The 16,199-nt window shown below is 47.1% G+C and overlaps 1 protein-coding gene across 2 annotated transcripts in view; it reads left to right on the forward strand.

The window, feature by feature from the left end:
* Positions 1 to 16,199, forward strand: part of LOC144784260 (mitochondrial Rho GTPase 2-like) — a 1,917,079-nt gene that overhangs the window by 1,053,965 nt on the left and 846,915 nt on the right. For both annotated transcript variants that reach the window (XM_078662926.1, XM_078662927.1), the window contains exons 37-39: positions 972 to 1,094; positions 1,219 to 1,399; positions 3,583 to 3,713. In XM_078662926.1, coding sequence (XP_078519052.1) covers positions 972 to 1,094; positions 1,219 to 1,399; positions 3,583 to 3,713 — 435 coding nt within the window. The remainder of the gene's footprint in view (positions 1 to 971; positions 1,095 to 1,218; positions 1,400 to 3,582; positions 3,714 to 16,199) is intronic.

Raw genomic sequence — 16,199 nt, forward strand, 5'->3', positions numbered from 1 at the left:
TATTACTGTGGTACCATGGTGACTGCTTTGTCATGCAATCCAGAAAAATATTAACGACATGCTCATTAGTTAACACGCTTATGTAGGTTAGGGAATATAAGTTGGAGTTTTCAGTTCTATTTTTCTTTTCCAAGTTGACTACTTATTGAATTAATGTGGATCATAAACCGCATTTAAAGTGGATAAATTCAATTCATGGAAACAGACTAACTTGCCTCAGACTGTTTTAATGCAAATCAACGAACCTCACGCTGTGCTTTGAGGGGACACCCTCCCATGCGGCGGTGCTATTCCCAGAGGAGCTGCACGATGCCACCTGTCAATATGCGAGAGAATTGATACAAACGTTTCTGAATCCAGTCGGGCTCCTGAGGAAATTCACAAGGTGAGGAATCTGTGGTTACAAAGTCTCTTCCAGAAAAGACGTCACCGAAGGTAAGTACCCTATTCTTTAAGCACAGAGTTGTCTCCAAACCAGATGTTTCATGGTAAAGTTCAGTAAACATTTCAGCCAGGCAAATCCACTTACTCTTCCTAGCCGTTTTCGGGAGTATTCCACAAGATGAAAGACCTTTTCTCCGAAGCTTGCAAATCAGCCATGTGGAAGTCATCCATCACATTCTGTAAACTTGTTTGCTTCGAAACAATTCCAGAAACAATGGCCAGGTGAAAGACTTTGAGCTCAAAAACCTATTAAGACCATTAGCATTTCTTTATGGCCTTTCTCACTGCTATGCCACTGTTTGGTACTCTATTCAAACAGCTTGTGATTTAGTCACAAGCTGTTTGAAAAGAGTACCATTACTTTCTGTTTGGTATATTTTTTCCCTCTTGATGTGGGGTGATGGTCACGGAATTATAACATTTATGGTATTAAATGTTGCACTCTGTTTTCCCTCCTCTCTGATGGTATCAGTTCAAAATTTGCCTTATGGGCTCCTATCATTCACATTTTTTTTTCTTCTCTTCAGGTAAATGATGTGGCGTTCAGTCCTGCAGAATGCCACTGTGCCACATGTGGTGAAGATGGCAGTGTGCGTGTGTGGTCTTTGGCCAGCATGGAGCTTGTGGTACAGTTCCAAGTGCTTAACCAGGTGGGTAAAGACAAGGCTATGGGATTGAGTATAAAGGGTGTGATGAGGTGTACTTTAGAGAATTCTACCATTTTCAGAGGTATAAAAGCTAATGTTCACACATTTTTGTCTGTATGTTCACCAGAGCTGCCTCTGTTTGGCATGGAGCCCTGTCTGCTTATCCACCAGTGGCCCTGAGAATCAGCGTATTGTGGCTGGATATAGCGATGGCACTATAAGAGTCTTCAGTGTGTCTCGAACAGAAATGGAACTGAAAATACATCCACATCCCTGCCCAGTCACTGCAATCACGTACTCTGTAGACGGTAAGGTTCATCTTTGCTGTGCTTGGACTGTAACCACCATTGGCATATTCTATGCCACTCTTCCGCTTTTTTTCCCTACTATTTTATCTTTATGCCAATGATCATAAGAAAAATCTGGGACATGAAAATCCATGAGGAAAAGAAGGTGTTACCTCAAAAGTCTTCTCCCAGGAGGTCCAAAGCTAAGACTTCTCCTAGAACCTCTCCTTAGTCCCAGTCTTCACTAGAGCCACAGTTAGTGGAGCTGTATTATCAACCAGCTTTGATGACTCCACTGACTCCAGCACTGACATTGATACCCCCATCAACTCTGCCTTTCTCAGTATTACCACTGGGAATGGATCTGGCACCATTCTTTCAAGCGATGCTGGATTTATTTAAAAAGTTTGGGTTCCCCTCTAGTGCACCACCTGGCCCCATAGGTTAGAATGGTGTTCTATGTAGCTCCCTCTATCAATGCCCAATGTTCTATTGGTGCAGTGTCTTCCAGTGGGTGTTCTTCCGATGCTGCATACCCTTCTGGCTACTATCCAAGCACTGGGAACGATGCAGAGTTCGACTGCGACACCGCCACTGTTCACACCTCAAGTTATTCTACCTCCACTCAAGCCACCTCAACCCCAGTCAAAAAAGTAAAATCAAGACTTGAAAGGCAAAGACTCCTTATGGAGGAACAGTACAGAGAGGACATCCCCCATTTTTACTTGGACCGTATTCGCAACGTATTTGGGTCCGACTTGTATCAAGATCAGGCACAAGTTGCAGATCCTTTAATGACCTTCTGTAATTCTGATTCCACAGACCTCACAGCTGTTCAGGAAGCTAGTGGGCTTGACACTTATCCTGAAATAGACAATAATCGAACTTTTTTGTAGCCCTAAAAGATCAGATCGGGCCCTAGAACTTCCTCTTCCCTCAGTAGAACATCGTCCTAACATCTTATTCGAAGTTAAGGAATCTGCGGCTAGACTGTGTCTCTACCAGATACATTGCTACCGAAGGTAAGTAACTTGTTCGTTCATCTGCACCTGTCTCCATTTACATATATGCTCTAACCATGCCCCTAACAGGATCTAAACAACCGCTATACATGACTGTGCAATTAAAATGCCTATTCTAACATTCGTGGTCTTGATTAGGATTTTCCTCTAATAAGTATAAAACACAGCAAAATATAATGTAACCTGACCACTTTGAACTTAATGAGTACCACAGAAACAAATGGCCACCCAGATTCTGAAAACTTCCAACCAACCATACAGATCGTAATAAACCTATGCTGGAGAAGAAGGAGTACATATATTACTTTTTGGCATTATCATTTCATCTTGTCCTTCCTTCTGCTAAGTAATTGGAAACAAACTTTTGACTGCAATTACCAATAAATAATAAAGAACTAAATACATTTATAAAAAATGGAATGGGTCCAGAGTTTTTTGGGGGGCTTTTTGGAAAGCTTTGATGCGCTGCCCATTTAACAGATTTAAACTGATGAAGCCACTTTGTTCCTGTGAACAAGGCTGTCCTCCATTGGAATTTCTTCAGAGCCTAAACATATGTAAGGCAACTCTTTGAAGGCCTGCCCATACTTTCTATAGAGCATGCTGTATGGATTCAGATCTTAGATGTAATTTTCAGGTAGCTTTGATTGTTTTTGGGAACCTCTTCCTAATAGGGTTTGCTACCATCCACTTTGACAGTATGTATTAGTCTTTATTCTGCTCAGCACATCACTTGAAGTGATGTATTGTGCAACAAAGGGAGGTAAAAATAAATGACATAACATAATTTCCCAAAATGAATATCTTCCATAAATTAATTCGGTATGTGGCCATCCCATCCTGTTGATTACATACTGATCTGGCCCTTCTTTGTTATTCTCCAAATTGTGAAATGGCCATGGTACTTGAATGCTCTTATGGGCATTTTAGGATGTTACTTCAATAGCTAATAGCTGAAAATCTAATCCTGGTGGCTCAAGAGTGGCTTCAATGATGGTAACTCTTAGTGTTTTGATACTCTCAGTGAAGCGGTGGAAAGCTGAACATTATATATGCATCTATGGAAGACACCAGCTTTGCTAAAATTAAATAATATTTTGTATCCTTCTTCTGGCCCAGTCCCCTTTTTAAGAGTGTCCTCTTATTTTCCTTTTGTTGTCTTTATCTCCCTGCTGACTATAGGTGAAATCATCCTGTCTGGAGGGAAGGATGGACTGATGGCAGTCAGCAGCCCCCGAACAGGAATGACTGTTCGTGTCTTGAGTGACCACAGAGGCTCTCCCATCACTGCCATTCGAAGCACGAGGAAAAAGGTATAGCATGCACTTTTTACTCTCATCAAGATGTCCTATGAGCACATCTGATAGTGGTCTTTACTGTGGGCAATAACATGCAGACAGGATTTGTAAACTTTGTATTAACATTTGATGTCCAAGAAGACTGGCATAGTAGTCCAATCTGCAGAAAAAAAGAGTTGATGTTGCAGTGTTGAAAGGTATATGTTGGCTTATACTGTATATACTTTAGTTGTTGGAATCGTGCTTTGTCTCTATTATTATCTGTGGCTCTGCTATTAATAAATGTTTGCATTTTAAGGGAAAAGCTGTGTAAACTCCTGAGCTTTCTGGCCAAGGATACCACCTTAGTTAGTCAGGAGGAATGTTGATGGCAGTAGAAAGAGAAGAGGATGCCGGTAAAGATGGAAAGTATAAGACGGTTTGGGAGGAGTTTACTGTCAGTTTCTGTTGTGCCAATCTGAAAGAGACTATTAGTTATAGATTCCTTAGCTTAGAATTACCCCCAGGCGTCAGTCTGGATCCGGAGAATTTTTTCTCAGCAGTACGCCTGCGCTTCTGTAGGTGGCGTCAGTCGACTCCGTGTTCGGCGTCGTGGTCATCGTCGTGGCATCGCGGTATCTACTTAGTCGCCACCCCTGCGCGCTGACGTCAGTTCTTTCTTTTTCCGTGCCAGCCAGCGCAGATCCGGAGAGATCAGCACCCTTAGTCACTTTTTGAATAACTCCTTTTCGACTTTTGTCAACATCTTTTTTCAAGTATTCCGGCTCCTGGTGCCCGTAAGGATGTTCTGTCCTCGACTCAGCTTCAAATCCTTGACTCCTGTCACAAGTTGATGTCGGTCACGGACCCACAACTCGTGTGCCTATAGTGCCTGGAGCGCGACCATGACCCGAGGTCGTGCTCTGACTGTCGGTCCTTGAACCCGAAATCTTTGCGGGAGCAGTCCCGTAAGCTTCTGGAGGCCTGGCAGTCGGCTCTGCGTTGCTCGAGGTCCCCGTCAAGAGGGAGGTCATCAGACCGGCCGGGGAGTCAAAACCACCATTCATCGTCAAAGTCTTGGTCATCGAGTAAGTCGAAGCACAAGAAGAAGGCGAAGAAGCACCATCGCTCTCCGCCTTCTCCCTGTCCGTTGGCCGACGAGACTAGCAACTTGGAAGGTCGTCGTCCTTCGGCTCAGCCAGCGGAGCCAGCTGAGAGGGCTCCGACCTTCGCTCCCTTACCGGGAGCCGGAGCGTCCCCTTCCCAGCTTCGTGCATTTTACGAAGCTCTCTACTCCCTCTTTGGGAAGCCCGGCTCCGCCGGCGCGCTTTCGGGTCGGCCGACTCGGCTGGGGGCTCTAGGCCTTTGATGCTGGCGCTCCGGCCCAGTGCCGCAGGCCTGGATATGGATCGGTGACGGTCGACCTTATGACACCTCCCCTGGCGCTGATTCCTTCGACTAAACCTCCCCCACTTCCGACGCTGGTTGTTCCAGTGGGCGGCAGGATACGCCATCACCTCCCCCACTGGCACAACATCACGTCAGACAGGTGGGATTTGCATATAGTCCAAAGGGGCTACTCCCTCATCGATGCCACCTTCATTCCATCGCATGTCGAAGGAGCACTTGGCCCTTCTCCGTCAGGAAGTTACAGCTCTCTTGGCCAAGGGAGCTATCAAGCTCGTCCCTGTCCAAGAAGTAGTTCATGGTTGCTTCTCCCACTACTTTCTGGTACCCAAGAAGGACAAAGGCCTACTTCCTATCTTAGACCTCAGGGACGTCAACCACTTCCTCCGAAAGGAGAGGTTCAAAATGTTCTGGACAAGGTTGGCCTTGGCACTACGCCTTCTTTCTGATGGATACATCTGCTAGTGGATTCCTCACCTTGTGAATATCCCCTTGCGTCAGCAACATTCGGAAATTCTTTTTGTAGCTTTGCGCCGACATGGACGACGTCACAGTAGCACGGCATCGCGCGCGGCTCCGCTCATGTCACCGACTCCATAATAGGCCCGGATCGGCGTGATGACATCAGTTCCCTTTTTTCCGCGTCGTCGACGCTAACGGTTTTCGAGGGATCCTCTGTAGCTGTTTCGTAACTTTGTTACTGTCTGTTTCTACTGGTGTCTTCTTGCTTCTTTGTCACCTGTCGAGATGTCCTCGAAGAAGACCGGGTTCAAGCCGTGCGGAGAATGCGGGAAGATGATGTCGATCACGGACCCGCATGAGGATTGCATCTGGTGCCTGAGTTCGGATCATGATGTTCAAGGCTGCTTTTCCTGTAAGAAGATGAACGCGAAGGCCCTTCGTGAAAGAGAGGCTAAACTTCTGGTAGCCAAGTTAAAAGGTAAAAAGGAGAAGAAGTCTTCGAGGTCGCGTCGAGGCGATCGAGGTCGAGGTCTCGCACGGCGTCGCCTTCGAAGTCATCGTCGGGGCATGCTTCTAGATCAACAAAGAAGAAGCTCAAGAAGAGAAGGCATGAGTCTCGACATCACTCAGGCAAGAATTCGGATTCGAGACCGAAGTCGCAGGTAGGAGACGTCGTAAAGAGCTATCCCATTCTCCAGTTGTGCATCCGGTTGGTGAGATTTCGCTTGTGGAGTCGCCGGAGCATTCGCCGGCGTCGAATCCCTGTCCGGCGCCATCTCGAGGTCCGGTTCGAGAGGAAGAAGAGGATCCCTTACCAGAGGGTTCGCCGACTCCGGCTCATCAACCCGAAGAAGAGGAGACGAATCCGGTACCTCCTCGAGGGCAACCTGTGGGTCGTTACCCACCTTTTCCGGGCCCAGGTCAAGAACCTACACAGTTTTTAAACGCGATGTATGGAGTCTATTCGAGAGCTATGTACCCCTCTGGTGCACCTGCTGGTCCCATGGGTCCGATGGCATACAACCTGGGAGTTCCCCAGTCTTATGCTCCAGCTCCCTTTTTGCCATTTATGCAGGTGTCTACTCCACCTTGGCATTTCTCGGCGCTGCCAAGGTTTTCGACGCCGATACCTTTGTCACCGGCGCCGGCCTGACCTCGAGAGCATCAACCTATGCATCCGGATCCGAACTCGACGCCAGCTCCAGCTCTGTCTGAGTCGATCGCGGATCCGCCGATGCCGCTCTTGAAGGAGAGGTCGAGGCGTGATGCTCAGCGTCTTCTGGAAGAACAAAGGTATAGAGAGGCTGAGATTGAAGAAGGTGAGCTGCAGGATGATTATTTTGATGACCTGAGGGAGGCTAGCGGATTGGAACTTTCGCCAGACTGGGAGTTATCCTCTCTCTCGGATGCCTCTTCAAAGGATAATGCTCCGTACCATGTGGTCATAAAAAAGGCAGCAGAACTTTTGAATTTAAGTCTACCTACTGCCGAGTCCACGTCTAATTTGTTGACTGAAGTCCTCCATTCCCCGTCTTCTGCTGTGCAACCTATACTTCCTTTCAATGAGGCTTTGACGGAACCTATTTTGTAAGTATGGAATAGGCCACTCACGGCTCCTGCTGTTGCAAAAGATGTTGCAAGGAGGTACAGGGTGGCGCCTGGTGACCCAGACTTTTTATCATCGCACCCTTTACCAGAGAGCTTGGTAATACAGGCAGCCTGTTCAAAGAAATCTGTGGGGGCTTTCCCTCAGGTGCCTGGGGACTAAGAGTCAAAGAAGCAGGACCAAACTGCTAAGAAAGTGTTTTCATTGGAGGGTATGGCTCTTAAGTCTACGAATGCCACATGTCTCTTGGGGAGGTATATAAATGCCTTGATGGGCTCTGTAAGACAATTGGCCCCAAAGATTCCAGAAGAGGACAGAAACTTTTTTAATGAAGTGTTGGCTGACACTCAAGGTGCTGCAAGGCAAGTCATACAGAGTGGACTAGACACTGCTGACTCGATAGCGAGAGTTATGGGGACTTCAATTGCTACGAGAAGAGCAGCCTGGTTAAAATCATCTGAATTTTCTGCGGACGTCCAAGCTGCATTATTAGATCTGCCCTTTGATGGCTCAGGCCTTTTTGAGAAAAAGGCTGATGCAGCTTTGGAGAGGTTTAAGGACAGCAGGGCTACAGCCATATCTTTGGGTCTACAGTCCAGAGGAACTGTGAACAAAAGTTCTCCAGTATTAGGGCTGTCTTTCATAGATTCACATGCCTGAATCATTCCCCATCGTCGGAGTGGGAGTCCCACGGTACATAAAAAAGCAATAATATGCCATGATAACATAGGAAAAACCAGTAATTCCCAACCAGGAAGTAATGTAGCCTAAGCTACAGGAGAAAAACTTCCACACTCATGACTATCCTAGTCATTTTGTATAGTCCAAACTACAGCCAATCAGTCGACAGCACCCACCAGAAGGTTCTCCCCAGAGACTCAGGCTCTCAGATTTTCTACCGTACGGAACCATCATTGTCGACGACGATTTCTGCACCGTCAACGACGTCGTCGTCTAAACCCAAATCCAAGTCAACGAGTCCTTTAGTGGACCCACCGTCGACGCCGCAGCTATCCTCTTGTACCACTCTGCAAGTGTGGTCGCCGTCTACGGCTTTTCTGTCGACGCCAAAACCGTCTTTGCTCCAGAGACGTGGTTCCACCCTGGAGCAGTTATCACCTCTGCATTTTTCACCACAAAGGGTACCTCTGCAAGTTCCAAACAAGCTTCTTGACTCTGAAGACAGTGAGGAGGATTCTGTCATTGAAGAAACTTTTGGAACGGCAACAAGTCCTTCCGAGCTGAACATAAAGTATCAAGAGGACGACCAAGACGATCAACATTCACCTGAACTAATGACATCACAGGTAACAAATGTCCCTGCTGCTCCGGTGCCAATTGCATTGCTTACCAATCTTCAATGCATGCTGGACGACTATTACAGGCGTTTTCCGCCATCAGAATCTACAGGCTCTGTGCCTCCTACACCTGCGGTGGAAACACCTTTACCAGACTTCAGACCTCCAAAGGTCTCCTCCTCCTACACCGTCCAACCAGCCGGACGAACAACATTCTTCTGACGAAGAAGAAAGAGAGGAAGGAGTGGTTGATGACAGGTCCATGATGTCGGAGTGGGATGATTACCAAGTACAAACTCCCTCTCCATCTCCTCCGGCTACCTCGGATTCACCACCTGTGGACGGGGGTGGATTCCACCGTCTTATGGAGCAGGCTACGAAGCGCTTCCATATAGACATGGAACATACGGAGCAGGAATGCTTTCTGTATGATTTTAAAGACCAGCCAAGAAAGCAAGCGAAATCTATACCTATTATACACTTCATCTGGCAGGAGGGTGTTAAGGTCATGTCTACCCCAGCTTCCATACGTCCGGTCCTGCCACGGATCGATAAGAAATATAAGCCACCTGCAAAATCTCCTGCTTGCCTTATAGGACAACCAAAACTGGATTCAGTCATTGTTCAAGCGGCCCAAAAGAGATCTAGGAATCCTTCTTCTCCAATTACAGCCCCACCGGATAGAGATGGCAGGCGCTTGGATGCCATTGGTAAACGTGTGTCAATGATGGCAGCTACCACGGTCCGGGCTGCTAATTCATTGGCCATCCTGGGCAGATATGACCGGCAGATGTGGTCGGATATTTCGCCATACATAAATCTACTTCCTGAGCCTTCGAAATCTGAGGCGCTGAAAATCCTGCAGGAAGGGGAAAGAATCTCGGCTGAGATGATCGACTCGGCGGTTGATGTCTCAACTGGATTCAGGCAATTGGCAAGTGCTGCTGTCTTGCATAGACAGGGGTGGCTACGATCCACTTCATTCCGTCAAAGAGTACAAACGAAGGTATTAGATATGCCGTATGACGGAGATTTTCTGTTGGCCCGCAAGTGGAGGAAGCCTTGTAAACTATAAAAAAGGATACAGAAACAGCAAAATCCTTGGGCACCCTACAATTTCGTAAACCGCCCTTTCGAGGAGCGAGAGGACGTGGATCGTCCTCCAACAGAGGTGGATATACACAACAATCTTCCTACAGGCAGGGAAATCAGCGCTACCAAACCCAGCGCTATCAGTCCTACGGCCAACAAAGAAATAATTATTCCCAGAACAGGGGAAAACCGGCCTACCGCAGAAAGGACAAACGTCAATGAGACTTATCACCTGCCACCGCTACTGACCCACTCTCAAGTAAAAATTGGAGGACAAATATCAACATTTTACTCAAAATGGTCATCGATAACATTGGACAGGTGGGTCCTGGACATTGTGGCCAAGGGCCATGCCCTAGAATTCGAACGGTTTCCTCCAAACGTTCCCCCGAAAAGTCCACCTCCAGCTCATCTAAGAGAGCTCTTTGTCCAGGTCAATTTGATGTTGAAAAAAGGAGCAATCGAGAGAGTTCCTCAAATTCTGAGGGGAACAGGATTCTACTCCAGATTTTTTCTGGTAAAGAAGAAATCCGGAGAATGGCGTCCGATTCTGGATCTCCGTGTCCTAAACAAATATCTTAAGAAGCTGACGTTCAGAATGTTGTCGCTACAAGAAATACTGCATCTTCTAGCAGCTGGAGACTACATTGCCACCTTGGATCTCCAAGACGCGTATTTCCACATCCCCATCTTACCTCGCCACAGAAAGTTCCTGCGATTCAGAGTGGCTGGCAGGGATTATCAATTCAGAGTTCTTCCCTTTGGGCTGCGCTCGGTACCCAGAGTGTTTACAAAGGTTTTGGCCCCGGTGGCGGCGCACCTCCGGCTGGAGGGGATACAAATATTCCCATATTTAGACGACTGCCTTATCAAGGCCAGTTCTTACGAGGACGCAGACAATCATGTACAGCAATGTCTAACCCTCTTTCAGTCTCTGGGTCTCTCCATCAACATCAGCAAATCCCAGTTGGTACCGTCACAAAGATGGGCTTTCCTGGGAGCAACCTTAGACACCCAGCTGCTCCAAGCCTTCGTCTCGGACGAGAGACAAAATAAGATACAGAACATGGCTCAGGATCGACTTTCAAAAAAGTCAGTTTCAGTCTGACGGTTCAAATCCTTTCTGGGGATGGTATCGTCTTGCATTCCATTGATCCCGAAATTGCCGACTCAGAATGAGGCCTCTTCAGGAGGAACTCAGCTTACAATGGCTTCAGGTCTCCGGCTCCTTCGAGGATCTCATCAAGATTACCCCTCGCATTCGGGGTTCCCTTCTCTGGTGGATACAAAGACGGAATCTTCAACAGGGCTGCGCTTTCCTTCAGGATGCGCCAAGTTTTACGATCACCACGGACGCATCCCTCGAAGGCTGGGGAGCTCATCTTCAAGGGCTGACCATCAACGGCAAATGGGGCCCTCTGTAAAGATGTTGTCACATCAATCTGTTAAAGCTGAGAGCCATCTTCTTTGCACTCAAAGCATTTCGCGCAATCATCCAAGGAGCCACAGTGTTGGTGCGCACAGACAACACCACAAGCATGCACTATGTCAACAAACAGGGAGGAACAAGATCAGCTCTGTTGTCTCAAGAAGCCCAGGAGCTGTGGGCAAGGGCAATACGACACAGAATAAATCTTCAGGCGGTTCATGTTCCTGGAACAGAGAACGTCCTTGCAGACACTCTCAGCAGGACAACAGTGTCTACTCACGAGTGGGAGCTTCATCAGCAGACGGTGGATCGGATCTTCCGACAGTGGGGTCATCCAGATCTAGACCTCTTTGCTACCAAGAACAATAGCAAATGCCGGTTCTTTGCAAGTTGGCATCCCCACAAAGACTCTCAAGGGAATGCGTTTTTGATAGACTGGTCTCTGATATATGCTTACGCTTTTCCACCAGTACCACTGGTTCCCAGAGTCCTGAGGAAGATGAAGAAAGAGCCGTGTCGGCTGATTCTCATTGCTCCCAGATGGCCTCGCCAATACTGGTTCACCGAGCTCCTTCTCCTATCAGAGTGTGTACCGATTCAGCTGAGTCCAATTCCGGACCTACTTTCCATTCAGGACGGTCAAATTTACCATCCGGGCCCGACATTGCTGAGATTAGCGGCCTGGCGCCTGAGTACCTTGAGTTCGCCCATCTAAACATACCTGCGGATTGCAAGGAAGTTCTGGCCAAAGCAAGAGCGCCTGCTACCATAAAGACGTACAGTCTCAAATGGAAAAGTTTTTGTATCTGGTGTCGTTTGGCTGGAATTCATCCTTTTTCAGCTAGTCCAGAGGAAATCTTGCCTTTTTTCTTACATCTAGCAAGATCGGGATTGTCTCATGCAACCCTGAAGGTTTTCCTGGCAGCGATTTCAAGATACCGACAAGATGGGACCACTTCACTTTACTCGTCAAGAATTATACAATTCTTTAAGGGCCTTTTCAGAAGGTTCCCTCCAGTACGTCGTCCACCTCCATCGTGGCATCTCAATGTAGTGCTAGCGCAACTTATGCGCCATCCCTTTTGAACCTATCCACAGAGCCGATTTGAAATGCCTTACGTGGAAAGTGTCACTTCTTTTGGCTTTGACTTCCTCTAGAAGAGTCAGTGACATCCAGGCTTTTACGGTTCATCATCCTTTCTTACAATTCACAAATGACTCTGTAGTGCTCCGCACTAATCCGAAATTCATACCCAAAGTGCCTTCGGATTTCCATCTAAACGAACCTGTAATTTTAAAGACATTCTTTCCTAATCCACAATCACCTGCGGAAAGGGCATTGCATACTCTGGACATTAAGAGAGGTCTAAAGTTCTATTTGCAAAGAACATCTACTTTACGCAAATCTGATCAACTGTTTATCACTTATGGTGCAATTCGTAAGGGCCAAGCGGTTTCTAAGCAAACAATTGCAAGATGGATTTCTGCAACCATTGCTTTTTGCCATGCACAAGCAGGAAGACCTCTGCAAGCAGCTCCTAGAGCGCATTCTACGAGGACAGTGTCTTCTTCAACTGCCCTGTTCGCTGGAGTCCCTCTTCAGCACCTCTGCAGAGCGGCAACCTGGGCTAGTCGGCATACTTTCACCAAACACTACTGTTTGGATGCTGCCAGTGAGACCGATGCTTCAGTGGGTCGAGCAGTTCTATGTAATCTTTTCAACTAAGGTGAGTTGAAGTACTAAAAAATATACCATAGAGCTATACTTACCAATAGCCCATATACAATAGTTACCAAGAATAAGTCAGCCGGCAATGGAGAAGGTTCAATCGTTTATTTTGCAAAATCGCCCTATATAGGGGAGCCTCCCTCTCGCCACAGCTCTCAAAGGTGTGCAGAGGAGACTGCTGGATTACATTCAAAACAGTGCATATATACTTCCGGCATACCTCATAGAAACCCCGTACATGGAATAGTACCAGTTCATGAGAAACCAACAGGAAAACCCATATAAGGCACAACTGATTGATTCGAAACTCAGCTCAATTTATTCCGGGGGTAGGTCAGTAAAGGTGCCTCCCGTCCATTCTGGTGCACGGGAGTATAAGCATGGCGCCTACAAGAATGTGCTCCTCCTTCAAGAAAGACTGATGCGACCTTGAGTTCCCTAAGTTAGAATCAATGGTCTGTTCATAGCCCAGGCCGACCTTTCAAGCTTTTCTATCAGCAGCATGTCACGTGTTTTCCTAACTAACGAAAGAGGCCTCAGGAAATGAAACCAAGATGGCGTTCGTTCAGTTCAGGCCCGATTCTGAGAATCTACATGTGTTGAGTGTATTTAAAAAGGGGTTCTATCGAAGTAGCAGTGATATATTGGATACATTACGACAACTTTATATAGTATAAACTTTATATTCCTTCAGACCGCTCTTTTGGCGTGATTTAGCCAATATATACTACACTATACCGGATTATCTATTCTAAAAATGCTCCTTCATCTATTTGCATGAGGTCTGCAACTTCCTTCTGCACTAACTGCTTTTCAATTTTCGCCTGTCGTGATACGGTCAATGAGGAAGTGAGCTTGGCAGCACAGAAAGAGCAACATGCTGGCCCACAATGAAGTCACAGACAACAAACAAATACCACTCCAAGTGCTCCAGCTAGAATCATGAAAATCTTCCATCCCCAAGTAGAGAGGAGGTCCCAGAACCACCCGGTCAAAGACCAAGTACCAGTGTCCGCATTGACTTCTGCAGCTAAGCAGTGTGTGACGGGGTGGGGTTGCAAGCTCCCGACGAGGTAGCTCAGAATACAGACTGGTGGTCAGCCTCCTCTGTTTCACGTACCTCCGTTCCCTCTATGCAGCAACCTGACCGCCCCGAGGGAGAGGACTGGACCACCGGAGACCCGGAGTACTAGTGGCCGATGAGGGAAGGAAACCTGCACTACGCCTTTAAGGGTTGGGAACACTCACCAACAGCCCCGCCCCTATTTACGGACGCGCAGGCGTCAAAAGAGCCCCGGAAGCAGGAAGCGACGAACAGCATTTCCCTGGAGAGGAGTGGAGCCGAGGAGCGAGTGAGCCGTGACACCGAAGCCGAGGAGAACCTATCGAGACCCGGAGAGGAGTCGGAGAAGCCAGGAGGCCATCGGAAACACGAGCCGCCCCGCCACACCCCCACAGGAGGAGTGTGGCTCCAACAGGTGCGGGGTCGTATGGCAGGTTGGATGGGACAACGAAGCCTGCCTCCCGTAGACTAAGTGTACAGACCCGTGTACAGCTGCCCTGCATCCCCGCCATCACGTGCACAAACCCTCACGAGTCACTCTCTTATGTAAATACACTCGAGCACTGGTTTTCCTCACTCCTGGTCCCTGAACGAGCCTAATACTTACTTTCTCTTCTTCCACACGGAGCGCACTGGTTCCTGAGAAGACCGGACCCGAGACCTCCTGGATCTTCCCCGGTCAGCGTCCTACGACCCGGCCGCTTTTGCCAGAGAGCGCATCACCAGCAGACAGAGAAAGACTTACACGCAAATAAAGCCCTCTTTGAAAAGCTTGTTTAGGTCCTCTGCCTCTCCTTCCGGGGAATCGTCCCTCAGGGCCTCAACTAGAACAGCAGTAGCTGACCCTGTCCCCAAGCCCTCTCTCACCCCTCCACACGGTGTAATTTCTGTATGGCCAAATGTATGGTTGGAGCAGAATCTGGAATATATACACAGCAGGAGCTGCCGATCACGCGGCATACTCCTCCTCGGTCTGCTAGGATGACGTCAAGCACCATCCGATTTTGGAGCGAAACAAGCCTCGTAGCCTGAAGCTCCACTGTCAAGTTAGTCAAAATCCCAGTAGTGGTTTGAACTACATTTTCCACACCTCTAGAGAGGCGCCTAACATCCCTACTAGTAAAAATAGGACCCCAAATGGGGAAGAGACCTTTTGCTTTATCTACAAACTGCTGGGAGGCAGTATCTGTCTGATCAGTACCATCAGTATCAATACTTCTACGAATTCTGTAAGAATCAGAACTCCGTTTAGTCAACTGATGTGTCTTGTGGTAATTAGAAGGAACTATATACACCGGGGGGTAAAGGAAGGACAGGTAACATCGCCCTGCCCAACCTCTGGGGAGCCAAGTATAAGCGTTCTCACCACATACAAAATATACATTAGGCGGAGTTATTAAGGGCGGGGTGCTGTTAGTATGCAAAGTGTAGGTGTAGTTACATTTACTATCTCCTACTTTAACATGACCTTGTCCTTGTATACAAAAAGAAGCAGTACTATTTAGGATAGGAACGGGCATTGCCTTATCATCAGTAACATTTCGGTCTTGGAAGGTTTGGAAATATTGCGTGGAATTAAATTGTTCAAAATCTAACATTTCTTCTTTTAACCAAGTAGCATTTTCATAAGTGGTATACATATTCATATAGGCATCTGGATCTAAAGACCCTCCCCTTGGTTCCCCTGGGCATCGAATCCTTGATGCTGTTCTATATACTTTAAAACAGCTTCATAATCCTTTTCCGTGTATCTTTTGGGATCAGCTACGTAATGCAGATACATGAGAGATAACAACTGAAACCAGGCTTCACAACTTGCTAAGTACGATAATGGCAAAGAAATGAATTAATCGTGGCGATGCATTACAGATGGCAAAAGGCCACATACCCAACAGTTTGTCTTATTCGTAGTGCTATGAGCTTCGTGCAACATTTCTATGAATACATTTTTAGCATAGGTTTCTCGATGTCCCTATTTGTGAGGAGGTAAGGTGTAAAAGAAATGCTCAGGTGGGGCTGTGGTGGTACCTAATATCTTATGCATAGGGTATTGAAATTCCAAATACATAAACACACTCATCAATATAATCATAATTACTGCAATAGTTATTACAAAGGCTATCTTCACTCTCGTAGCCCAACGGAAAACATGGGGACATTCTCTAGGAAAGGTCTGGGAGCAAGAGGTCTCTCGTCTTCGAGAGCAAACCGGGCAAAGGGATACATTCTAACTAAAAGTCCAAACTAAACTCGGAAATGAGATGCAAGCCAACTGCCAGAGGGTTTCTTCTCCCTGTGTCCGTCTAGAGCCTCACAGGCAGGCTCTTATTATCCATCCACAAAAATAATCTTCACTGTACTTTTGACGTTGCAATTTAGGCCCTTAACATTACACAGTCTTTCTTTCTGAACAGAGCAATATAACAGTTCCGTGCT

This window comes from Lissotriton helveticus, chromosome 10 (assembly GCF_964261635.1).
Source record: "Lissotriton helveticus chromosome 10, aLisHel1.1, whole genome shotgun sequence".
In the NCBI taxonomy this organism is placed as follows: domain Eukaryota; kingdom Metazoa; phylum Chordata; class Amphibia; order Caudata; family Salamandridae; genus Lissotriton; species Lissotriton helveticus.